The sequence below is a fragment of the Astatotilapia calliptera genome, chromosome 20, assembly GCF_964374335.1.
Source record: "Astatotilapia calliptera chromosome 20, fAstCal68.1, whole genome shotgun sequence".
In the NCBI taxonomy this organism is placed as follows: Eukaryota; Metazoa; Chordata; class Actinopteri; order Cichliformes; family Cichlidae; genus Astatotilapia; species Astatotilapia calliptera.
Window position 1 is genome coordinate 6,064,244 of NC_137441.1, and position 27,366 is coordinate 6,091,609.

A 27,366-nucleotide genomic window follows, 5' to 3' on the forward strand; every position below is an offset into this window, starting at 1 on the left:
CCCCCTTCCTTTTATAAAAAAAAAAGAGAGAGAGACGTCTAATCTGTGGGTGTTTTATCTTCGGAGCGCAGTGTGGTTTTGGCTCCAGCCCACAGGAGGAGTGGGAGCCTCCACAGGCTCGCTGTGATTGGCTCAGACACGACTAACTCCATTTTGGAAAACAGCTGTTTGAAGACACAACCTTTTCCCCGTTGTTTGCCGACAGTACCCTGAGAAGAAAAAAAATCACGCAGGTTTTTGCCACGCACTCTCTCTTCACCAGGGGTTGTGTTTTTTATACACACCATCCTGCTTCACTTTCGGCCCACTTCGGCGCGCTGCGTTTTTTGTCCGACTGCCAGGAAACTTAACTGGAGATCCATGGTGTTAGATTTCCATTGTAACAAGTGGATAGCAGGAGGAGACCCGACCAAGGTTAGTGGCGCTCTTTGTATTGGCGATGTTGCTCTTATGGGTGCTGCTTTAAAAATGTATTATTTATTGTTGGTTTGCGTGCGCAAAAAAAACAAAACAAAGAACGCTCATGTTTGGAGTGACCAGCCGCAGGGAGCTGTGGAGTCACGAAGCGAGCCTTCTACATCATGTTAGGAAGGCATTTTCCAGCCAGCGCAGCGACCAGCGTTAGACAATACATCTTGATTTGCAGAGCTGTGCGTGTCCACTGTACACACACTGCATCCAAACGGTATACACACGAACGCCTACTTCTACAAGGGCTTATTTTGTGTTGAGTTATCTTGCGGTTGTTAAAGATTTTCACATTTTTGTCTCGACAGAATGAGGCATTCAAGTGTGTCTATTATTCTGGCCGCCTGCGTGCTTTACATGCATGTGTGTGTGTGTGTGTGTGTGTGTGTGTGTGTGTGTGTGTGTGTGTGTACAGTTTAAAGGGCTGGCATCCACGTCCCTCCCACACATTAGCTGCTGCATTCAGTGTAGCTAATGACAGACAGGATTGCTGTTGAAAGCCTTCACCTCCTCGCTCATCAACTGGGCTATTTCTACTCTGTCAATGCACCCAGATCACCCACCTCCCAGATCAACTTCGTCATCTATTTCCTTACTCAATCGAATAACGTGGGAGCGTTGACAGGAGGTTGCTTGCGAATAACCTGGCTGCTGAGTGAATTAGAAAAATCCCAGTCCAGTTTTTCTCCTTTTTAAAAAAAATAGGAAAGAGAAAGCAGAGCTGCTTGGAGATGGTGCTCTCAAGCATCATCATCAGCATCCTGTTGGGGATCAGCTTGGGACCCCCCACTTTACAGTGTTGCTGGGCAAGTGCCAGTGTTACTGGGCATGGGCACTGGTGAAAATAAACACTGGCTTCTCGCCTGCCTGGGGTGGTTTGCTTCACTGTCTACTGCGTGACTTTAAGTAAAAGTGCTCCCCGAGCCCAGTGCACAGTAATCCAGGCATAATAATAAACCAGGGGTTGTGATTAAGTCAAAATAATACAGCACAACCAGTTGTTTTATTGTCAGAGCCCGAGTGGGTAAGCAGAGGAATGAGCTTAAACTGCAAAAGCAGTGTTTGGCCTGCACTGATTTGTCCCTTTTTTCCTCAAGGGAACTGTTGCATATCACTACTGCATTTTCCAATTTTTGGAGAGATCAAATAGTAAAGTTGTGCATTATTCCTGTTTTAATGGATTAATAGTCATAAGTAAAGGCAATCATACTACAAGATAATGCGAAGAGAACCAAAAAATCTTAACATTTCAGTTTGCAGCCAGAGAATGTTTTACAGATGATTTCAAACTATTTTATGTTGGGTAACGCTAGACACATACAAATAGTAATTATGAGATTTTTGCATTTAAGATGTTAATGTTCCTTAAAAATATCACGTCCCAAAGAACTGGGTCACCTCAAGAGTTTAAGACTAAATCCTGCACAGTCTGTAGAGACTGATGTCGCATGTGGTTTTCTTTGGATCAGCTCTCTGCTGCTTCTTCTCCTCCCTTTGTACCAGCTAACCATACATGGTCTGTTATCTATCAAAAACGCCAAGGGGGCTGGAGAACAGCCAGAACAGAGAGTGCAGTGATGCTAGGAAACCCTGCGCTACTGGAGAGACACACATGCCCTGCTGACCTTGGACAGAGCCCTGCAGAGCTCATGCATTTCAATCAAATTTACACACAAAAAAGGCATGTAGAAGAAAAGGCAGACCACTTACCATTAGGATTACACGTCCTTGTAATTTGACTGTTAGAAAGACTTGTCCTGGGAGGCCTTTTAGTTGGTTACACATCTTCCAATTTGTGACACGGGCTTTTCGGAAAGCAGTTAAATCATGAGTAATCAGGTCAGGCCGGTGCAGTTATGATTGTCTGCAGTGCTGTATGGCCAGAGCTTTCAGAACCATTCTGCTCCTTTAAAATATGCCAGTAGATAGAAATCATATCTGCCTCTGCTGAGGGCTGCCAACTATAACATGATTAGCCTAAGAACATTTAGACTCCTATATCCCTGTGCTCAGCGCCTGATTAAGCACACATGGCATGGGGTGGGATGTGTGGCTGTTTCTATCACTCTTTCCTTTTCTGTCTGGACAGCTTTGTCGTATTCCACTTGTCCGAAGGCTAAACCTGTTTTCCTGAAGATTTTTTTTATTGTTAAGACATTATGTCTTTGTGGTGCTTTAAATGGAACTCTAAAGAAGTTACATTCAAGGCTTTCCTTTGCAGTAAGGACAGGACTTTGCTCCATTTAGCTAAAGCACGTAATCTATTCTGTGATTTGGTTCAAAACGTCTGCCAGATGTCAGCCCACTGCCCAGAACCCTTCCTAACACGTTTAAGATAACAGGGACCACAAAAGCAACAGCCTGTATCTGAGTCCATAGCAGTGACTCAGTGTTTTAATACTAAGTGAACACAGTGCTCTTGGTCTATTTTTGTATGCTTCCCCCTGTATGATCACGTGTTTTAATGTGTACATATTTTGTGGGGATTTGTCAGTTCAGCTGCGCTGACCTCGAACCACATTCTTTGCCCTGTGCACGGAGGCCATAAGTGACTCTGTTTATAGCTTCCTGGCTTCCCCATGAGGAGAAAATGAGTCTCTTTTGTGTCTTGTGTGACAAACAGGAAGATGCTTCTGCCGAAGATGTCTTTCTATTATTTTGTCCTTCCACATAATCAAAGCCAAATTTCTCCTTTTTTAAAAATTGAAATTGAATTAATCACAGACTGTACCTCATTTCTTGGGCCATGGGTTAATGATGTTTATGGACACAAATCCAGCATGTGCCATTTCCCACACACAAACTAGGATTTGTAGGAGAAGAGCGCTTCAGATCAACACCCACATGGTTCATTCAATGTCATTTTCCTTTCCCGTCACTGCTCTTTTCACATTGTCGTCTGTTGCCGAGCACTTCTGAAAGTCTTATCTTGCTGGCAGTGCTAAATGAAATCATTAATTATCTTGGTAATGTTTAATAATGATGGTGGAGACAGTGCCGATGATGATTTACAGGTACATTTGATGACTCAAGCATAGATATGCTTTGTGCAATAATCTTTTCTGGCATCGTTGTATTTTTACTCAGTTGTATATAGCATTTGTATTCTATTTTTATCTTATTGTATATTTTTATTCTATTTTATTCTACTGTATATAGTATATTATTTTATTCTATTCTGTACAGCTGTGTACTGTATTTATTCTTATTGTATTCTAATTTTTGCGTCATAACTTTTGCACTGTCCACTTCCTGCTGTGACAAAACAAATTTCCCACGTGTGGGACTAATAAAGGTTATCTTATCTTATCTTATCTTATCTTAAATAGCCACAGGGTGCATAATGGTCACATGTCATAAAAGCTGTTATGGTGATGTTGGAAAACCTTGCCAATGAAGCATGGGCATAACAAAGCTGTTCACTGATGGGTCTAATGATGCCTTTTCAGTCTCAGAGATGCAAGAACTGGGGGGGTGGTGGATGGGGCATTAAGACCAACAGAAACAAATACCTTGTTTACACTTAACAAAAAAAAAGCCAATTGGAACACAAGTGGAAAATCACAGGACTTTGCTTTTTAGCTTTGCTTCCAGTCATGCCTGTCATGTGTGTTCAGCTCACCACTGCGCTGAGATTTTCTTACTTCAGGGCCATTTCATCTAGAAGGTTTAAGGGCCAGTTATTATTGGTCTTTGTGCCAGTCATGTGACACATTTGTTTAGCAAGAGCTAGCAGACAAATGATTAAAGAACTAATATTTATGCCATGGCTGTTCCAATGGAGCACAAAGTCAACAGCGACTTGCAAAAGAGCAAAGGGCAAGATTAAAAAAAGGACGCCCACATCCTGCGTTCATGACATATTTTTCCCTTTGCTTCCTTGTAGGGACACATTAGAGTTTCACTACAAAATAAATGCAGCCAAATGCACCTCTGGAAGGAGGAAGGAGCTTCAGATTACAACTTGTGTCTTTGGTTGTTTTCTTCTGTTTGGCACGGTCTTCTTTTGATCAAATTCCCAAACATGCATTTCAAAAGCAAAGATTTACATTATCGCCTTAAGTCTGCGGTGTCGAACATAGGCTTTCAAAAAGACTTGTGCTTTTGATGCATAATTCTTTCTCAAAACTCTGAAACAAATACAGGAATTTGCCTGGCGCTAAAAGCCTTAATTGGCATTATTAAAATTTGTTTTGCTTTCAATGTACAGGCAGACTTTCAGTTTGTACAAAGGAACTGTTTGAAACCTAGCTGTCAAAAAGTTCCTTATTTATCTGTCTGATACTTTAAGAGCTTCATAATTATTCATTAGGTGCCTCCTGCTTGTACAGTAATTTAAATATTAACATTTTTGCTCATTGAATTTGGTTTCAGTCAACTCCTGAGGGAAATCTCTGGTACTTCAGCGAAATGCTTTACAAATGTTCAGCAGCTGGCCCCTTAACACATCTGTCAGCTCTTTGGTGATGAGCAGTTGGTCTACTGTAGGTTTTTAGAGATTTTATTTTTTAACTGAAAATAGCTGTAGTTGCCCAGAAAGAGAATCGTGGGCGGGAACCAGAAATCGCTGTCAGTGACACCCCCCCTTCATAGTCATTGTTTTTACATTGCCATTTGATTTTTATTTTTTTTTAATCTAAATTACAGCCACTTTGGGGCAATTAAAATATAATTTAAAAAGCAGTGCTCTATTCCAAAATCTGTTTTATCCTTTTCTATAAAACATTACTTCCTCATAGAGTCACAAGGCATGTTGCGCCTTAAAAAATGTAGTCAGACCATTTCTGACTAACAGAAGAACAGGAAGTGGATGCTTAAGAAATCACAACCACAAATGTACAAATCTTCTCACAGCATTGCCACCGTTTGATGATGTCTCTGGACTGCGATGGAGGCCGTGTCCTTAAACAGCTTCACCAGCTTTACATGGCCTCGTTTTGCTGTTGGGCAAAAATGTCAATGATGAGTACTCGATGAGCCAACTGGCAGCTATTTTGCAGCATTATTATTTTTTTTAAAGAGGGTCAATGGATCTGTTTTGTTAAACCGTGTCACTGCTGAAATGTACAGTAACAGCTCTGAAAACAAACTGTCCACAGTGCAATCAAACCGCATCCAGTCAGAGTGTGTCACACTCAAGAAGCTATTGGTGAAGCAATGCTTACGTGTCTTGTGGTTTTTCATCCCAACTGAAAATTGACTCCAACAACTGAGTCCAAAGCCTTGTAAAGACTGGAAACCAGTGTGCTGGGATAGGCTGCACCTGTGCGCCTCTGTCTACCTGATACATGGCTAGAGGAAATGGTTTGATACTGCATATCTGTTGCTATTAAAAGCCCCAAAGCTATTCCCTAATGTCTCTCAACTTCCAGACTAATGACATAGTTTGGCAGGGTCGCCTTTAAAACAACACATCTGTTTTTCAGCATTAAGCCTGTTGATTTAATGTAGCAAAGCTGAGTTACACCCTCTTACTTCAGCTATGTGGGCCTACAGCACAGCAGCATCACAGATAGGTCTGAGGTGTTAAATAAACACAGTTTTAATCTGGTTGGAAGGGGACTTTTTAATCAAACCTTATTATGTAAATGGATTCCCATCCACGTGAACTGATGTGGAAGTAAAATTGATGCGTCCCTTTTTTTTGGCCCAGCAGGTCGGTGGAGCGATGATTTGATGAGAAACCCCCTTCATAGAAAAATGAAAATGTACTTTAATCATTTTAGATGGAGTGGCCTGTTTCAAATTCCATGTGATCGGAATAAAGTGCTGAAATCGTTGAACTGTTAAAATGGCGAGAAGGCAAAAATCCCCTAAAGTAAAAAGAACACCATGATCTTTGGATTTTGACAGGGAGTCAGAAGCTTGCTATCTAATTTATGCTTTTATTTGATCCACGTCAGTATTTCTAAGGCTTTGTTTGCTTTAAAATATTTTATTGTTTCTGAAAAGCTTTTCATCTGAGTCCCAGAGGAGAGGAAACAATGAGTAATGTTGATAAGAGGCTACTTGGAAAAACGTGGAAGGGAATAAAAATGGTGATCCATTAATTAATGAACCCCATTGCCAATTGTTTGTTAGAATAAAACCAAATAAGATTAATTGCTTAATACGTAGATTAATGGCCTGTCAAAAAGCGGTATATGAGGCCTGACTAGTGTCAAACTTTTACCGACAACTGTGCAAGACATTTTGTGCGACAGGTGGTCAGTACAAAAAAATAAGTAAAGTTACATTTGGCACACCTTTTAGTTCCTCTCATACTTACTGATCTCCTCCTGGGCTGCCTGCTGTAGTTCCCTTCTTGCTGTTTCTTTAATCTGTGCTTTAGAGGCATTGTGCTACATTTGGCAAATGCAAACTCAGTTGTTAATTAAGGGTTAATATATATTAAAATAAGGCAAAGAAAATTATATTAATAATAAAGGGACTGACAGTTATCGCGGACGCTGTGCTGGACTTGCACTTGTGCTGTCTCTATAAATGCTGGGAATATATCAGTCAGGTGGTGTGCTAATTATCCAAACAAGTCCAGACATCATGCACAAACTGACTCCGTCATCTCTGGCTCCCCCTCCCTTTGCGGCTTGTCAGACACACGCACACGCACACGCTGATGTGTTCTTTCACCTTGTTTGTACCTCTGAATAGTCCACACAGAGAAAGCTTTTCCTGCTGGAGTGCCCACAGCATCAAACACCTGGTTCACTTGGGCGCACACTGTGACTTAATGTATGTACTATGGTTTTGTCTGACACATTGTATTCTTGTGAGTTTGTGATTCAAAATTTTCTGACTACAGCCATAAACAGTGAAAATTATGAAAAATGCGTAAGAGTTACGGGAGTTATGGACATTCTGTATGAGTTGGCTCCAGAGGGATAGGTCGAGGACAAATGTTTCTGACATGTGAATATTTGCGTGGACTTATGATCACGTAATTCTCTCTGTTGTCAGACAAGCAACCTAACACGACATACAGTATTCGTATTTTAAATCGGACTAGCTTGCCTTTTTATAATTTAACAGAGGGCTTATGTTTGGCTGACTGTATTGGAATGTAATAGTATGTTTAATTTCATACAACCACTGTAATTGCCTGACTTTCACCAATAAAAGCAGGAAGGAGGCAGAATGTTTTTTTGTAACAGAGAAAATATTCTAAAATCTGTGCAAGTTTTTGCTGCAGAACATTATTACTGTGAGACCACCAACTGGTACAAGGGCCCTCTTGAAACAGTTGCTAGTTATTCTGTTACTGTTACTTTTTTTTCATGAAAGAAGCACATTTTGAGAGATTAAATTTGCTCATACAAGTTTCAGAATTGGTTAAAAAATTGGTTAAAAAGTCACTTTTTCACATTAAAAAAAAAAAAAAAGCTTCATCATAAAGCCACTACTATACTTTATTACTGTGATATTTACTCTACAGTTTAAAAACCCTTTTCTTTGTTTTGCTGTTTACAGTCATTGTAATACAAGAAATTCCATCCATACACTTTTATAGATGTGCATCATACTTACATTGGTCAGTCTAATCTAAAGACCTACATGAAGCTCCTTTGTGAAGCTTTTAAGTTTATATTTTGATGTATGGTAATGGTGCCATGGCAAGTTTTGAGGTTTAAAGCTGATGTTGTTCCACTGCTGCATATTTTGCGCCACATCATATCATCTGTAGTAATACTGGTATATATTTTTACATGATGTAAAGTGTCATGGGTTTACTGTCCCATTGCGCACATGACACGATCCCCGGCATCTCTGAGAGCGATGGCCTCCATTGCATCAGCCTCTGATGATGACCAAGTACCTAAAAAGAGGGCTTCTACAACAACGTCAAACAATGCAAGAAAGCTGTTCCTGCTAACGGTGGAAACAACAAACTTGTTTCGGCACCCAGGCAAAAAAAAGATGATCAGACCACGAAGGCAGCTGAGAAATACAAGCAGCTAGTCATGTGTGGCCCAAAAATAAACAAATGGCTCCGCCAAGGATTGCTGGAGCACTCTCTAGTTACACTCCATATACCAGGAAGAGCAAACAGTGGGTTGAAATTACATGGTGGAAAAGGAGAACTTTAAGGAACTGGTTTAAACCCCCCCAAAAACAACTCAACCCAAGATGCAATATCCTAAGAAGACAAAATTTTGAACCTTTTAATTTTATTATGTGACAGTATAGTGGAGGCTTATGAGTGTAGTGGCATACCTAACAAGAAAAAGATCCCCGGTTCAGTGCCTGTTCAATTGCTTTGGGGGTTATGTCAGAAAAAGCATCCATTGTAAAAATCTGCTAAATCAGACAAGTGGAGCTACCCATGACGGCGAGCCCTTGTGAATAACAGAGCAGCCGAATGTAGCTTTCATTGTGGAGGCTCCTGAATAGTTGGAAGGTTGTTACTTTAGTTATTGCAAGCACTTAAATTTATGTATAAAGACTGGCAATTGTAACTAAATTGCCTGAAAAAGACTTGGCCTAAGCCTCATAACAATCTCTCACACTGCTTGAATCCGCTACTGTGAATAATGCTGTAAGAGGGGGGGAAAAGGAGCTCCTTGGTGTTTTGTTCTTATTTGATGTGTGATGTGTCACTGTATATAATGCTAAGTCACTACTTAAACGGTGTAATGCTGCTCCTGCTACTGCTGACACATTGTGCCTATAGATTCACATTAAATGAAGTCTGTCATCAGTGACAGTCGCCCATTAGAAAAGGATGGAAAAAGCACGTAATTTTGTTTGCTGTAATTGATGCTGCTGCCCGCAAGCTGCCATCACCAATAAAATCTTCTTTCGTATTATTTTTTTCTGTATTGTCGTAAATATAATTATCACAAATTTCCTTGAAATATTACAATATTTCAATATTGAAATATTTCATTTCCTTAAAGTATTGTATATCACTTGCCCATATGTAACTCTATATAATGCAGATAAAACTGTTATTATGAATTCATACCCTGTGATTTCTGGACTCTGCTTTTTGGATGCCATGTGGGGTGGAGTGCTAAATTATAAGCTAGCACTAGCAAATTACATTCATAAACTTTACAGACGAATAAAGTACTGGAATTTCATTTACCAGAACTGAAGCACAACAAAAGGCACCAACACCACAAACACTGCTGAGAAGTTCAGTTTAGCGAACACAGGTGCAGCATCGATTCGCTGCATCTCGGTCTGTTAGGACATCTGTCAATAACTTCAGATTCCAGATGGATGGAAAAGAATTCACCCACCGTGTAGTGTTGTGAAGGGGAAAACTATACACCTGGACTATCTGTATTATCCATAAAGGCCAAAATGTTTTTGTACCAGGCTTTAAACGTTCTTTTTAATGTTGTAAAGTTTGAAATTTTAACAAACTTTGCTCAATTTTGAAGCCACCCTCAAGTGGCCATTAGAAAAACTGCAATTTTTGGCACTCGAGTGTGTGTGTGTGTGTGTATGTGTGTGTGGTTACTGTTCTGCACACTGTAAAAACCAAAGCTTTTCTGTATAGCATCATGAATGATATGGAGTAAGGTGCAATGACTGCCTCTGCTCTTTCCTTTTTTTGTATCGGCGTGTTTGCTCACGAGGAGGGTGACATATGTGCCTTTGTATCTCCGTCAACTCAGCAAATCGAATCACATGATGCCCACATCCTCCTAGACTTGTGGGAGAAAAGTGTGATGATGTAGCTGAGTGGAATTACTTGGCAAACCTCAGACGCAGCAGGGCTGTCGGGGCAGGTGAGAGGAGCGAGTCGTTTTCTTCAAATTATTTCCAGTGCAGCATAAAGAGCAGCTGTGTTTGGTATAATCACATTTCTGGCTTTGGGACTGAGACGTGCCTGACTGTAAGTCATTTTCTGGTCTTTGTTATTTTATAAGAGAGAGGATTAATGGGTTGAGGGAGTTGTGGGTAAAATCCCTCTAACAGGTGGTGCATTAGGAAGTAGCCAATATATTGGTATAGTAGCCATTTATTCTGCTACAAACTGGTCAAATGTGTGCAGCTCACGAGCAGGATGTATTGTGTGTCTCAAGTTCTCAAAAAAAAAAGTAATGAAAACATTGGAGCCTGTGAGGGATTCTGTCTTTATTTTTAAAAGCACAATAAACATGGATGCATTCCTTTTCTGCTTCTCTCATCCTCCCTTTTTTTTCCCCTTTCAATAACCTCATGGATTTTCTGTCCTCATCTGCTTTCCATTCTCACCTCATCCTCATCATTTTCCTCTCACCCCCCCTACCTTCATCACCACCTACTCTCCAGTCCCCTCACTTACCACTTGTCCTTGCATCGTCCTCCGCCGCACCGCCGCCACCGCCGCCGCCACCTCCTCCTCCTCCTCCTCCTCGTTAGCTCAAGGGTCTTATTCAGCCTCCAGTGTGTGTGCAGAGAGTCTGGGAAAAGAGAGGGCATAAACAACACAGGCAAACAAACCACCTGCTTCCTGTTGAGGTCTCGTGTTGTTAAATGTGCGGACAGAAATAGAAATGGGCAACCTTGCAGCAGAATTAGAAAAGATGGAACGGACAGTGGGAGGAAAATCACAGACCTGCACAGCAGTTAAACACCACGCTTCCCTGCATACCCTCTGGATTCCAGAGAAAGAAGGCTCAATCACACCTGAGGACGTATGGTAATGGGGTGACAGGAACTAATTGGAGCTGAAGAAAGTAATTGATTAATTGACTGAGTTACAAAATTAATCTCCAGCTGAAGTGGCCCAAATTCAGTCTTCTTTGCGATTATACGTGAATCTTCCTCATACCGTACAACAAGAGCTGTCTTTGCTTCCACCCACACTAAATCTAATTTGTTTTGACCAAAAATATTTATTCATAAGTTATGTCAAATACAAACAAAGAAGAAAATCTTGGCATCTTAGAAGAAAGACACGAAGATTTTTGCCTTGATTTAACAGCTGTAATCATCATTAAAGCTGCTGCTCATTCATTTTCTGAAATTTGTTGATTTCCTAAGTGTTTCAGATTTCCAAACATTACATTAGCAAGCATTACATTTGGTTAAATATTTCTTTTTCACGCAGATTTACAGCTTTTCCGTCTATTATTGTAAAAATGAATATTTCCAAAATTTCAAGGAACCCAAGCACATTGAGAGAAAAATGTCAGATCCTCACATTTAGGGAGATGAGAACGTCTGCTTGGATAAACAATTGTAACCGTGTAGTCCAAATATGTTATATTTATTTAATTTTTTTCAGTAAAAGGTATTAAAATCAACGGTGCAGTTCATTATTTTATCACTTGTTGTCATATTATTATCCTCTTGCTTAATAGATTAAAAAGTGATTAAAAAGAGGGGGACTTGACATTATCAAATTTTAAAAAACAAACAACCAAACTGACTTAATGTTAAAAGGGAACTGTTCTACTAATAATAGTACTATTAATCCTTATTTTTTTACTACACCAGGCCTTTGTGCAGCTCCTTAAATCAGCCACTGCACAAAAGCTGTTTTAGTTCCCTTCCCCCCTTCGTTCAAGCCAACCTTCTTCTGATTGGCTGCCTGTCATACATGCAGGCACGTAGGTGGGGCTTCTGTGCTTACAGCCAAAACTGTGTGCTCCAGATGACCATATTAGGAATATTCCTTTCTATGACATCATGCAGATCTAAGGGTGTAAAAAAAAAAAAAAACTGTCTGAAACTGAACATTTAGAGCAGTCTGAAGCCTGAGCTTTTGGCTCACAATGTTTACTTGTAAATATGCTTATTATAAATGTTTAATGTGAGCATCCACCCCTGTAACGGAATATAAACAGCATGTATTTCATTGGTTGGTTGACTGAACTGCAAAAACCCAATAATGTAACATTTCAGTGAACAGAAATATATACAAGGTGTGGGAACATGATATATTTAACACCAATTTTTAACACTAATTTTTTATTTTCTTTTATTTATTTATTTATTTTTTTACAATATTTTCACTAAATATTCTTTTCAGCTATTTTTTAGATGGTATAGCCGCACTAAGTCCTTAACAAATCAAATCCCCCTCGGAGCTGCTTTATATAGTCATGAATTATTTTGTCTTGTTAAGTAAACAAGACGGTAACTGTTCAGATGAGATAAATTTCAGGGAGCAGTCGTCTCTTTTATTTGCTTTGATTGTATTAGATGAGAGTGCTGTCTGTGTTTGCTTCTGATAGTCATTCATTATAAAATCGGTTTCTCCTGACAAATTCGTTTTTGTGACAACACTGCCCGTGAACAGTCTCATGAAAGATGAGAATCTAAGCGAACAGTTGCTGCAGCACTCTGAAACTGAGATGAGAGAATTTTTTTTCCCCCTTGCTTAGAAAGGGGGCCATAATCATGGCCTCATTTTACAGTCCGGTTGAAGCACCTGCTCCTGACTCAGCTATGAATCATGGTTGGCTGATGGGAATCAGTCACACCCATCCTATTGACACACACCCACACACAAATACAAACCAGGGGAATCCCTATAGCCTGAGGCAGAAAATGCTGCTACAGCAGACTGTCTCATATATCTTGACACTTCTCTCTACTGCCTGTGAAATACTCATTGATTACAGGTTATTTGGAGTACTGTGTTGTACATTTAATATCTCTGGTAACGTAACCTTTACTTACCTCCAGAGAGGCAAATGTGATCCCATTGTTTTCTTGTGGATGGGTATCGTTTGACACAGCAATATCATGATGCACCGGCTCCCCCTCCTCTAAAACGAGTATCGATTGCCCCAGCTGTTGCTAAGTGAGCTGTGCTAACAGAAGAGGACACAGTCTATAGTAGAAGTATTGTCTGTCTCTTTAGTCTTGTTTATTATGTGGCCCTGCCATCTGCTCAGCAGATGAAATAACTGAGTAGATTTAAGAAAAAAAATCAATTTAAGTTGGTGTGAGCACACTGACATTTTAATGCCGAGTTAGAGGAGATCTGTCTCCTTTAATTAGACACATTCAGCAAAAGCACGTTATATAAAGGGTTTCCCTTTTCAGCAGTTGTTACTTTTTGAGCAGCAGTAATTAGTGTGGCTTATGTTTGATAAAATAAGTGGAAATCATGCAAGGCTTTGGTGTGATTACCTCAGAATGACGTTATAAATAAATGTGTAAAAGAATAGCTCAGCATTTTAGGAAACTGATTTAGATTCCTTTTCTGAGATGAAAAGTGTGCTCACTTTGAAGGACTAGTAAGGATTTGGTGCACAATCTGAAATGAAGTATGATGTAATGGTGGTCAGAAAACACTGAAAATGGCTAGTTGAAAGGGAATTCCACTTTACACATGTACTTGAGGACTGTGTATGAAAAGAGGATAAATAAAGTCCCTGCTCTAGTGGGAGCTCTGATAAATGTCCTCAGGTTGTGTCCCTTGAATCAACTTTGCTTCTGGTTGCAAATGGGCTTGTCTCTGTTCAGTACTAGAAACCTGAGGCTGTGTTAGTCACTATAATGGCAGAAGGCATCAAAGGTTGCAGTGAAACAGCCAAAAACATTGCCATCCAGATCTTTTCCTAACCACTTGTCCTTTACGTCAATAGACAAGGGCATGAGGTCAGGACAAAAGGTGGAGGAAAATTCATAAACAAAGACAAAACTAATGCAAACCAAGTTGCATTAGAACCATCGCTTCACTTCAGTATAGCTCGGTATTTTTATTTGTAGTGAACTTTTCTAATGTCATCAGGAGATTTGCACAAGGCAACAACTTCATAACAAGCAGAATAAAATGAAGCAATGCTGCATTGTTGTTCACATATACTGTAGGTTTACACAAATACGTTAAAGTTCAAAATGTATTTACATGTTAGCAAGTTGCACAACAAGATGCAAAACTCACCAGTAATTTACATGATTTGCGTCAATCGTCACTGGTTTATTTCCATAAATGGTCAAATGGTGCGTCACATTGAATTGTGGCTTATCTTACAAGTGGCGCTCAAGTGTATCCTGTAGCAAAGGAAACATGGAAGCACCTTTCCCTAATGTTTAGAGAATTCAACTATTTAATCTTTAAGGTCCCCAATTCCTCTGTTTAGTCAACTAGTCTATATAAAATGAAGTATTGTTTACACACACAGTGATCGATCATGTTACTGTGACTATGAGGCACTGGCTTCTAAGAAAACCAAAGGGTTTAATCATACAAGTTTCAGAATGGGACCCAGAGCTGCTGCAAGGGAGACTCGAACAGTGACTTCTGTCTCTGAAGTCTATTTCTTATCTCACCAAGTGAACTGACCAACACTGATTAGATATGTGTCCAGAGAGGCAATTCAATTCAGTTTTATTTACATAGCACCAAATCACAACAGTCAACTCACGGTGCTTTATATTGTAGGGTAAAGATCCTGTGGCAGAATATAGTGTTTTAGATTAAAACAACAAAAATAACCCTATAAAATCTTGTAATACTACTCTGTGTAAGAGAGGTGGATGTTGTGTGGCTGTTCACAACCTTTCAGTTAGTAAATTTCTTGTTAATCAAATGTATTTAAAAAACACGTTTCCTTTATTGCAATACTGTGAGAAATATTTCTTGCTGGATGTGTTTGTGGATACAACATCAATATCGGGCCAATCAATATGATGTCAACCATGTTTGTTGGAAAGTCAGCTGAGTCAGCGGTCCCCAACCCCCGGGCCACAGACCGGTACCAGTCAATGAGTCGTTTGGTACCGAGCCACGAGAGTTGAGGCTTGGGTGTGATTTTCAGGGTTTTTATCGTCATTTTTTTTTTATCGTTTTTGCCGTTAACTCTGTTTCCCTGGGCCTTTTCCCATGTGCTATAAATAAGTCTTCTTTCTTTTGTACTAGTACTGGTTTTATTTTGTTGTTTTTATCCCTGACACCTTAAAGGCCGGTCCGTGAAAATATTATCGGACGTAAACCGGTCTGTGGCGCAAAAAAGGTTGGGGATCGCTGAGCTAACTGATCTGTTGTGGCGACATGCTGGCGTCTTGTGACCTCAACAACTAAGAAGGAAGAATGTTGAGTCATTACGTACCATCAGCCCACCTGAAACACTGATCCTGGCATCCTGGAGAACAAAATGAAGAAGACCTCATACTTAACCACACAGGATGCCTGTAACGTTTCGGATTGATTTTTTTCTGACCACCAAGACTTGTGTTGGTTTAGTAACTCGCTGAAACTCTGACCTTCTAATTCCCTGAAAGCCAGTGCAGCTTGAAGTTTCTCAGGCAGGGGAAGAGATGGTCGATCTGACTCCTGCTAAAAACAAATAGGGTCAGGGTTTTTTTTCTTTTCTTTCTTTTTCTATATTTTTTTAAGACATAACAAACGGACAACTCTTATTCACATACGTTTTGACTGAGCTTTGATCTTGGGATAATACAACTTCAGTGTTTTGTTTTTTCAGAATTACTTTAAAGATTCTACATGTCACCTGTCCAAGATAAAAAACAAAGAGAAATGCTCCTTAAATGATAATCCTGAAAAATACAGTTGTTATAGTCTAAGTATGGTGGACGAGTTCCGTAATTTCACATTCAAACAAAGAAACATCCAGACAGGCAACAGACTGTGGCTGGGGTGGATATCATCTATTAGTATCCTTTGGGCTTTTGGACAGGCCCCAATATTACTGATGCTTAAGTGAAGCTCGGTGATGACCAAGCCTTTCAGTCCTGGTCTGTGCAAATCTCATTCAAGTTTTGAATCTTTCCTGTATGACTGCCTCTCTAATGTGCAGACTGTATTTTTAGAGTCTAAAAAGATCTCTTAAAGCTGACTTGAGTTAAATAAACATGCTTGGGGAATTTTATTTAAATTCTAATCTAATTGATTTTAAATCAAATACAATACCACAAATCAATATGTTAGGGTAATAGGTGAATTGGTGATTCTAAGGTAGGTGTGAATACGAGCACAAATGGTCATCTGTCTCTGTTAGCCCTGCTATACACTGCTGATCTGTCCACGGTGCACCTCTTGTCCAATTGCAAGTGTAATATCCTGCAGGCCCAACGTAACCCTAAATCGGATAATTGGAAGAAAATGGAATCTGCAGACAAGTTGACTAATCAAGAAAATAATCTGCAGTTGCAGCCTTACTTGCAATGTGCTGTGAAGCGTTTTTCGAAAACGCCTTTTCCTTTTTTCATGTCTTTGTACAGGCAAAATGCTTCATAGTAAAATCTTTAATTTGTAGCTCTTCTTAGAGGAATATGATGGTAGTCAGTGTGGGAGTTGGAGTCATTTTTAATGGTGGAGAACTCATTTTGGAGCAAAGCCATTCATATGTGTGTTTTTCTCCAGCACTGATCTCTCTTGAGAAACAAATGCTGGGAATTGATCTTTGAAGTGCTCAGGCTTACGAAGTGGGGAACCACAACTTAGCTGCTCTTCTGCTTGCCTGCTGAGATAATCTGTCCGAGTGAGATTGATTTTTGATTTGGCTGAAGCTTTCTGAAGATGCAGCTCCTTTTTGTTTTATTCATAAGTTCACTCATGACTCTTCCACAGTAGCTGATGCTAATAGCCTTGGTCAGCCTTCTTATCTCCGGTTCCTCAGCTGATTCATAATGCCTTAAGGCGTGGGAGCTCAGTACGCTCATTTAGGATGGCAATTATATGAGAGTGGCAGTGATCGTTCTCGGTATCTCCGCTCAGTGGAGAGGAGATGGGAAATTGCATTGAGTATCCAGTGCTATCAGTGATAATTCTGCATGTCTGACAGAGAAGATGGAGGCTTCTACTGTGACTTAATCGTAATCCTCTGATTTTAGTGCCGGTGTGAGAGAGAGGTGCTGAAAACCTCTTTACAGCAGCGTCTTATTGTCTCCTCAGCAGGGAAAGTTTTTCCCAGTGCACAAGTAAAAGGCTACTGAAGAGCAAAAGCTAATGGGTTGCCAAGTTGCAATAGTCACTTCACCAGGGGAAATTAGGTCTTCCCACCCAGCCTGGGTCCTATAAGAAGAGGAAGGATATGGGGCACACATACACACAAAGTTGAATGGACAGAGCTTTTATTTATTTATTTAGTTATGAGAGGAAGACCAGGGAGGAACAACAATGCTAATCCTGATGAGGAAATACAGCTCCTTTGTGTTTGGAGTGGGCTTGTTGTCAAGCAAGCAGCTGCTGACATCATGTGAATAGACAGTGCCCAGACCACATTTCAAGGGGGCTGAGAGGCGGCGAGCAGGAGGGCAAAGAGCTGAGCACACTAGTGTTATGGTGCTCTCAGAGTGCAACGCTCTGCACTGGAGGGTGAACCGATTCAGGAGCGTTTGTCTTAAATACTTTGTGTCTGTGTGCAGGAACCTGAGAGGAGATGAAGCAACTCTGATTACTTTGGTAAGAGAGACAGCTTGACGTTAATTCTCTGTCACCTGTTTTAATGCACTGTTTGTACGTAAATAAAACAAAGTTTTAGTATGTGGAACTGCAAGCTAGTAAAGATTCAAATCAAGAAGATGTTTGTGGTTCTTTATAAATGTGGAAAAGTGACAAACTGGCAGAAATTGAAATGCTATATATTTCAAGCAGTTTGAACAGACTCAGCTTCTACATTAGAAGGATTGGCTTCTTTAATTTGCTTATAATCACAGTAAACTGAAAATTGTTGTGTTTTGGATAAAATGAAGTCTTCTCGCAGGCATCTGGGAAGCTCAGACTGGCATTGTGTTGTTAATATAGTAATTATTGTGTTCTCTGTTGTAGCTTTCGTTTGGGTAATTATTTTCAAGATTAATCTTCGTTTGTTGGAGGGTTAAACAAATACACACAGAAGGATCATTTTGATGTCTTTGTACACCCCGACGTGTCCAGCGAGCAGTCGAAACCCCAAAACATTAATTTTACTGTTTTACAGTAAAATAAAAGCATCAAATTCTCACAAAAACAGTTGAACGTATTCCTCTGTTAAACCTTGCTAGATTGCAAATACATTTTCTGTCAGTCAACCAGCTGTTTAGTCAAACAATTCTTGTTAACATGATTCATTTGTTTGGATTTTATTAACTCTAAACCACCAGAAATAGGCCAGTGGAAATTTTAAGATGAGGCAGATGACTGTGATATGGAGAGTTTTTGCCTACTCAAGGACTTCTCAAAAACTAGTTGACTGAGTTGAAGTTGGACAGGTAGATGGCCCTAATGGATGTCAGAATCAGCAAAGAAGTTGGTCTTTGTGTGGGTTATGGCAGATAATACAAGCTTATTACACACAAATCAGGCTTAAAAGGCTCCGCTGGGACTGAAGTGCGCTTGCCTCTCTAATGGGCCCAGCATAAGTAACTGTGCTGACTCATATTCCCATAGTGAACTCAAAGGCTTTTGTTTCTAATATCTACATGCCCCAACCTCTCCGGTTACATGTCACCTCACCCAGTGTGGTCACAGTTCATGTTTAAACCTGTCAGAACCCTCTCTGTATACAGTTGATGTTGCTGTTGTACATGTTTTCTTCAGCCTTTGCTTTCATTCACAATAGGCTAAAGTGTATTGTGTGTGTGGGATAATACTGCAGGAATATGAATTTGAATTGGCATGTTTCCCTGAAAGTGATTGCCTACATCAGAAACTGTTGACAGATGCAATGCAGAGCAGGAAAAAGAAGGGGAAAGAGAGGAGTTCAGCTTGTGAGCTGGGATGTGGCAATTTCCCTTGGAGTGTTGAGTTGTTATATTGTCTCAAGTGTATATACACACACACACCTGTGACATTTGTCTGGTGGCAGTGTTTCCAGCTGCAGCAGTGTAGAGTTTCCCTCTGTGTACTTGCCCTGGGTTTTTGCATAAAGGCGCCTTTTTAATCAAACTAGGACATGCACTTTAAGAGCACCATAAGTCATAATTCCTGGAATTTAGTACTGTTGACATTTCCACATGAAAGCGGGGGATGAATCAAATCTGTGTGGAAGGTGGATTTGTTAAGCGTACTGTACAGTGTATCTTTAAAAGGCCATCTAGATATAAGGGGCAGGTCTGCTTATCTTCTGGACTTTTCATCTATCAGGCAAAAATGCCAAACAGTTGCTAGTTTCAACTTTGTAAACATGAAGGTTTGCTGCTGATTGTCATTTATTATAAGTTTAGGATGAACATGCTTTAGTTTTGGGGTCATGATTGAGCACTTTGAAGGCATCACCTTTAAAGTAGGTTGGTTGCATGCAACCAATCAAACAAGACCTGTAGTTAACTACTTTTAGAAGAAAGGTTCTTGAAGTTCTTTTTTTAAAATGTATTTATTTTTTATACAATACCTTGCACCTTAGTAACTTTCCATATCCATTTGCATTATACAAATCGCGTCATGTGAACAACAGCCGCAAGCTCCACTGCTTCAGTCAGTCGAGCCAGCGCCACAAAAACAAGTTCATCATCGCAGTTGGTTGTGTGGATATCGGTATCGAGTGAGATGCACCACCATTAAACCGCTTCCATCACAGCTGAGACCAGACAGTCAGGCACGGAAGAGTGTAAACACCAGCTGAAGAGCAGAAGGCATCATCACCATCATCATCGTCATCCCTCCATGGAAACCTGTTAATAATCTCATGGTAGGATTTGATCCACATGTGCAAGGAAGTCAACTAATTAAACAAACAAATGGCAATTAAATGAGACTTCCATAAGCCATATAACAACTGGGCTGGTGGAGAAGAAAAAGGCATAACAAACCACACAAGTTCAGTCATTGCTGCACTGAACACACAGTCAGTGTTCGCTGTTTGTTCGATAGATCTCCCATTAAAATCTTTCATTCTGTGTAGAAATTGCACTCATTAGGAGCATGCCTGAGTGATTGTTTTATAATGTGATGTGAAATCGTTGTCTTCATAGAGCATCAACTACAATTTAAAGAAACTGATATGCTGGTTTGTCTATTAGCTTTTCTTTTCTTTTCTTTTTTTTGCAGAGGATTAGATGAGAGGCTAGATTGTCTCATGTTTGCTTTGGTGCATCTGCTCACTAGTCCAGAATATCACTCCTGACGTATTATAACATGTTGGTTTAATCACGTTTGACTTAAAAACATAAAAACAACAATTTGCATTTTTATGGGGAGGTTATGAGACAGCTGACAGCTGGAATAGGCTCCCGTGAATCTGAACTGGATAAACGGTTAAGAAAGTGGATGGGTGGTTATGAGACAGAGTGCTTCTTGGCTCGGAGTATTTTGTTACCTTATGTCAGATCCACGCAAGCCGTTTTGCCCTGAGTTTACAACAAAACAAGCTAGCACGCAAATATTTTTCACACATCGTCTTTGAATATTCATTGGAATAACAAACATTCTCTTAAGTGGCTGTAACAATAAAGAGTTTACAGTAAATTAGCGTCCCTTGATTTTATTAGGTACTAACAGCTCTTGGTGATAGTTTTTGGAACTGTAGCCTGTGTTTTCATTTTGCATTGTCATTATGCCTCTATTGTGTATGGTGTTTGCTCCATTGAAGGAAGTGGGAATTTTCCTTCAAAATTCCTCTCCCTGTAATTTGTCTTCCTTTTTTCCCCAGTCAGCATTCAAAACCAAGAAGATATTCAGTTCATACTCTTTAAAACTGGAAACACTGCTACTTTGTTAAGCAATTTAATTTCAACAATTAAACTTATTGTTTCATTTTTAAACAGTGTTAACTACACAGTATAACATGTGCCCAGTTGTGCACCTTTACCCAATAAACTACAATCTCAGGATAGGTTTGAATATTATGGCACTTACATAAATTTACCACAGGATTAAAACCACCTTCCTAAACACGCATATAGAAAAAGGTCAGGCTATTTTATAGGCTAGCCGTAACATGATAAAGCAAGGTGAAAGACCCCGCCCATATGTTGTTCAGACCTTCTGTTTGTGAGGGGTATTCAATCAGAAGAAAGTAGCCTGAAAGTGAAGGGGGATGGGCCTCAACAGCTTCAAACATTGGATAAGGTGATGTGTTGCATCAAGGTGATTGTGAGATACAATGTTTCTTTAGTAAAGTCCAAGAAAAGAAAGTAGCATAATAGTCCACTTTAAAGGGAATTCCTGGACCTGAAGTTTCCCATCAGAACATTACATTGCTACTAGATTATGTTTCCCACTTTGCCCGTCAGTGTTTTGTTTTTTGTTTTCTTTATTGTGTGTGATTGATTAGCACTAGTATAATATCTCTTTGTGTCTTTGTTCAGTGTAATCCAGAAATAAAGGTATAGGATTGAACTTGCTGAAAAGAAAAATCAGAAATTTCACAGATGTTTTCCTGCTAATATCAAGATTAATTGGTGGTTAATGAAAGCCTCGATTGTTTGGGCTCCAGGAAAAGGTGGTACTTTAGGTGTACTAATGAACCTGTGAGACACTGGTCTCCCACGGAGATTTTTAGTCACCAATGACTGTATAGCTCTGCTATCTAGATGACAATCTATCAGAGGATCACACCACCATCTGCTGTCGTGAATACAGAGTGGCTCTTGTGTTTGGTAGAAGCACTCAGGGAAATGCCAGTAGTCCAGAACTCAGTGACATTTTCAGAGGTACTGCTCTTACCTACGGGGGCTTACAGCCTGCCCTTCACTGCAGATTTCCCAGTCAGCATTGCCTACATCTGCAGCTGCTACTGACCTCTCAGTGAACGACCCTGGGTGCTTCCTTTTTGGCATGGTGCACACGCACTGTGAAAGAAAAGAAAACAATTGCGGGACCCTTTGAACGATACAAAAGGAATGTGAGTGAAAGAGTTTGGGAACAGACTGGCCCCAGGTCAGCGTGTCGTTTCTGCGTCTGCCAGCTCATTTTTATTCCCCTCTCATTCCTCAACTCGCCCTCAAGTCTGTTAAAGATTCATGGCTTTGCTGTTTAGCTGTTCAGTTGTGACTTAACAATGCTTCAACAGAGAGTTAAAGTCTGTAGATGTAGTCATGTATGCTGCACATACAGAGCAGAGAGGTCTTTGCTCTCTGTGCTAGCCTGTGGGGGGACCTTCAGGGAATAAAGCTGTAGGAGAGCAGCAGCTGTGATGGCATTTGCTGGCAGTCTCTGGGTTTCCGTGACCCCATGTTTGCATCAGAGGACTACTTTCTTATCTTTTCTATCACTTTCTTTTCTGGAGCAGTATTATTATTGTTCTTGTCTCTGAGGAATACTGACTCTGTAGTGTCTTAGTGGTTGGCGGTGTCCATGACCTAGTTAAGTATGGAGTGAGAACAGGAAGCAGAAGAGGAATAAAAAGCTAATGGGAGCTTGATTTGCTTTTGTTTGTTTTGTTTTGCTGGGACTCTTTCTGGCCACATCCCTGCTGGGGGTTTTTTCTTAATGAGTTTAGGTTTTTACCCTTGTTTTCCACATTGACTGGCACTCTCTCAAGCTTTCACCCTTTTCTTTCTTTTTTCTTTTGTAAGTACGTTTAAGACAGACAAATTAACTCTAGTCGACAGGCCCCACTGTTAGTGAGACCCCCTTTCCCCAGTGTAATTAGGATGACCAATTAGCACAGATGTTAAGAGTGTCATTAATTGTATACCAAAATAGAAATTGCAATTATGAACACCTTCATTAATCTGTTTATTAATTTCCTCTTGGTGATCCCTCCACTGTAGAATTGTTTCTAAGTAGCTGCTTTTTTTCTCCGTTTTGGTTATTCTTAGTGATTTTTCACTTACTTACCAGTATTTTACATGTCTTGTTGGCTATACCGAAGTAGAAATGCACAGGATAAAGTGGAAAAAGTACACCCACGGCTTTGAAAGGAGACAACACAGTGATTTATTTGCTTCTTGCAACACTTCCATAGCCATCTGACACCCCCTCCTCCCTCTGGCAGGTGTAATGAGAGCGCTGGTCATGGGCAGATGATGGATGTGGAGACGTCGTATTCAGACTTCATCAACTGTGATCGCACAGGCCGCAGGAACGCAGTGCCCGACATCTCAGGAGAGGGGTCAGTAGCGACCAGCACCAGTGAACTTACCAAAGACATGGCAGAGATGGACCTGAAGGCTGCAGGTCAGTATTGCCACATCAGAATGAATGTGTGTTATACAGTGTGAAAGCAAATCAGAGAAAATAAGCATATAGTTTTTCATATTACAAACAAAGAATTTGCTTGGCAAGATTTAGACTGGCCGACAGTATAAAATCCAAAGACTGTATGTAAAAGATGGACATGACTTTGGGATTGCTCATTTGTTTGTGGAGCCTTAGCCAGTTGTTAACGCTACATAGATATCAGTTGTTTAGCAAGATTAATCTATTTATTTATATGTTTTACAACATTAAATGTAGGTTTCTTAATTTGGAACATAATGACAAAAAACCCCCCCAAATAATAATATTTAAAAAAACAACAATAGGTCCTTAGAAGGTATTAAATCATTATAATACAACTTCATATGAACGGTAACATATGACACATTGCACCATGTCATTATTTTTTTTAACAAAAACTGAGCCAAAATGCAGAATTGTGCATAAAGAACTACCGTAAGTGTCCCTCATGATTCGATAGCCTGTAGAACCACTTTCAGAAGCAAGTGCAGGCATGCATGATCAAGTTTCAACTTGATTGCCAACGATGGCTGAACCTTTCTTCTTTTGTCTCGTCTGTCCAAACCAGAAGTCTTGCGGTTTGTTCAGAAGCAATCTTGCAAACCTAAGATGCCATGTTCTTTTTATAGACAAGAGACTTTCTCCTGGCAACCCTTCCAAACAAACCGTACTTGTTCAGTCTATTTCTAATTGTACTGTCATGAACTTTAAGGCTCGTTGAGACCTGTCTGAAATGACTGAAATGGAATTCTTGGGGTTTATTGTAATTTTTCCGAGCATTGCACAATCTGACCTTGGGGTTATTTCACTGGGACATTCACTCCTGGGCAACATATTGGATTTTTTTCTGCTGAATAATCTTTGTAGAATGATAGACTTATTCAAAGTGTTTGGATATGGCCTTACTGATGCACAGAAATAACTGCTTCTTTAAGATCATCATGTTGGCTTCTGTATTTTCATTTTTGTTATCTAATATTAATAAATCACAGCATGCTGTTTTTTTGTGTTGCTCATCTGAGGTTGTATTTTAATTATTAACTAATTTTAAAGGAATTTTTAAAATGATGTTCAGAGGTGTAAAACGAGTACGCATGAGGCACAAGGTTAGAGTCTGTGGTTAGACCAGTTTGGGTATTTGGTTGACTGTAAGAAAGATTAATTGATGCTGATGAGACGCCACTTAAATCATTTAAATGAATTAAAGTCTAAAAGTAAAGAAAAGTCACATTTTCTCCATCCCTCTGTGATTACAGTCAGGCAAATAAAATAAAGACATGGCTTTAAATCTGAGAAGGAAAACTATTTTTGAGTCTGTTGGAGAACAGCAGTGAGACTGTTATAGAGGCCTGAGCTACATGAAGATTTCACACTACTAGAAGTCCTTTGTTTTGTTGTTGTTTCTCACAGATATCTGTAAAATTCTTCCAGAATCGCACCATTAATCTGCCAAATCTTCTTTCTGCCAGACCGGAGCTGAAAGAACTGTTGTGATTTCTACTCTGAAAAAAAAAAAACAGTTTAACCACAATTCATCATCCTGAAGCTAGTTGAGAAGAATTCCTGCTTATCTGTGCAAGGCTATTACTTTGATCTAAGCTACATTAAAGTCTTATCTCTTTGACAAAACACCGCCTGTACTAGATGCACCAAAATATACCACAGAAACACAATTTCACTCAGTTTATGGTCTCAGTGAGATTTGATTGTTGTCTCAGTGTTAAATTAATTGTAACTGCAGCACAGTGACACATCGTTGTGGCATCCTTCGGTCTTAGTCAAAGGTCTACTTTTTAAGAGGAAGGTGTCTTAATGTCAGTTGTACCAGACTGCATTGTTGTGTGTTACACGGTTGTTCATTTTGGTTTTGTTTTCAGTCAAAGACAATTTTCCCATAAGTTGACAATTAAATGACCGAGATAAATCAAACCACAGGATGCTGATATTGTGAGAAGAGTCAAATCATACTAACACTGGGCTGCTGAAGGAAGTTGTATTTCCTTCCTCAGGATTCTCTTACTACTTGGATTGCCGTATCTCTTTTAGAGTGAAATTAAAAGTATCTTTCTTTTTTTTTTTCTCCCTGACCTGGCAGGAGGAGACCCAGGGTCCTCCCCAGCCCCAGAGGCGGAGGGCTCCAATAGCCAAGCTGCCCAGGGAAGCGGAGGCCCATCCTAAGCTCAGCCAGAGACCGAAGGGAGGCAGAGAAATGTAGAGAGGAAGCAGGTGAAAGTAGAGAGACATGGAGTAAGGAAATGGAGAGTGTTGGTATTGGTTCTCTTGACTGGACATGAGGACACTTTCGCTCACTGCCGGCCTCTTTGGAGCTTCGGGGGCTCCAAATGTTCGCCTTTTTATTGAATCCGATTGTACCACGGGGAACAGAACAGAGTAGAACTGACAGCTGAGATGCTGCGCTTTTGCTTTATACTCTGTTAGTTATTTATATTCCTGACGAGAGAAGAAAGCACAGAAACTTTGGATTAAGGTCTGCGGAGATGGACTGAGCTAAACAGAATTCGTTCATAACAACACTCGAAATGTTGCTCCAGCCTAATGTGGGACTGTCATGGAGGGGTATTCATTATCATCTGTTTGTCATTTTCTTTCTATGTATGTGTGTGTTTGTGATCCTGGTGTTCAGTTTCACCGTCGAGTCTTTTCTTTATATATTTACCAACATAGTCCCCATTTTACTGTCGTGTATGGAAATTCATATTTATTGCTAAATGTTCAGTGATAACTTTGTGATAGCAATTTTCTTTGTGTAATAAAATACTTATGAATTACTGCAACGTTCGTATTTTATGTTTTCGTTGATAATTAACTATATTTTGCAGGTTGCCGTACTTAAAATCTGAACCAGAGCAGGCATAGAAGTTGTGAAGGTGGTGACTCTCAGCCAAACCGGGATTAATGAGTTCGGGGTTAAGCTGCACCAGAACCATAAATAAAACTGAACGCTGCTTTTGTGTGTTTTAGTGGCCACAGGAAGCTAATGTTTACATTTCCACATAGCTTGGCCCCTTACTCCCATTTATCTCTTCATACAATAAAGAAATCTTTAGTTACAATATTTGGGGGTTACGAGGCTTTTGATAAATGATTAGATCACAGAGTTTACTTCATATTAATGATCGGGCTTCCTTTGAAAGATATTTAAAGTTACTGTTGATTTAAACTGTCACAGAAAATAAATGATGGCAAGCAGGAACATTTTATAGTAGCTTTTATTTTGTTTTCTTATAAATTCCATAAATGTGGTTATAAATGGATGTGCTTTTTTAAAAATTTTTAATAAATACATACATCAAACAAGAGTAAAGAGAGTAGTTATCAAATGCAAAACCATAGTCAGATGTTGTCTATCTAGGTAACAGTAGTGTGCCACCTAGTGTACACATGTAAGGCTAAACTTTTGGTATTGAGCTGTGTTCGCCTGACACGCCCTGAAGTTTTGCACATACAAGGGAAAAAGCACATGTCTCTAACACTGGATTACGATACTTCACCTGCAACTGAACAGTGGATATTGAAAGTGAACTATATTTTGCAGTTCTTAGCCTCCACTGCTTTCAGTTATCCTTCATGTCATTGTTTTCTTCAAACATGAACGTTTAAGGTGTGAACTACAAATAACCTCCCCTATTTTTCCTTTTCCAGTCTGGTTATGTGTTAAACCTGTTACTTAGAAGTGTAATTGTGCATTCAATGCTTCCCTGATTCTCCTTACAACAAAAGGATGTAAACACAAGATGATAAATACAGGATGTATTAAAAAAATCATCCGATTTCAAAAGGCTATTTTCGTTTAAACAATGGACATAGACGCTTGCAGTAAAGTTTAAAATATATGGCTGAATATAAAATTTTACATACAAAACGTTCACAAGTGATCAATG

General features: G+C 39.7%; 1 protein-coding gene across 4 annotated transcripts; it reads left to right on the forward strand.

Annotated features, from left to right (window-relative positions):
* The first annotated feature begins 40 nt into the window (after nucleotides 1-40).
* On the forward strand, nucleotides 41-26,259 carry pkig (protein kinase (cAMP-dependent, catalytic) inhibitor gamma). 4 transcript variants are annotated; one of them, XM_026153320.2, is made up of 3 exons: nucleotides 41-414; nucleotides 23,241-23,422; nucleotides 25,560-26,259. In XM_026153320.2, exons 2-3 carry the CDS (start codon nucleotides 23,269-23,271, stop codon nucleotides 25,640-25,642), a joined length of 237 nt encoding a protein of 78 aa, XP_026009105.1. In that variant the 5' UTR covers nucleotides 41-414; nucleotides 23,241-23,268; the 3' UTR covers nucleotides 25,643-26,259. The 4 variants fall into 4 exon arrangements, with proteins under 4 accessions (XP_026009105.1, XP_080150901.1, XP_026009106.1 ...); XM_080294775.1 differs by lacking the exon at nucleotides 41-414 and adding an exon at nucleotides 10,186-10,312; XM_026153321.2 differs by lacking the exon at nucleotides 41-414 and adding an exon at nucleotides 17,602-17,785.
* The last annotated feature ends 1,107 nt before the right edge of the window (nucleotides 26,260-27,366 follow it).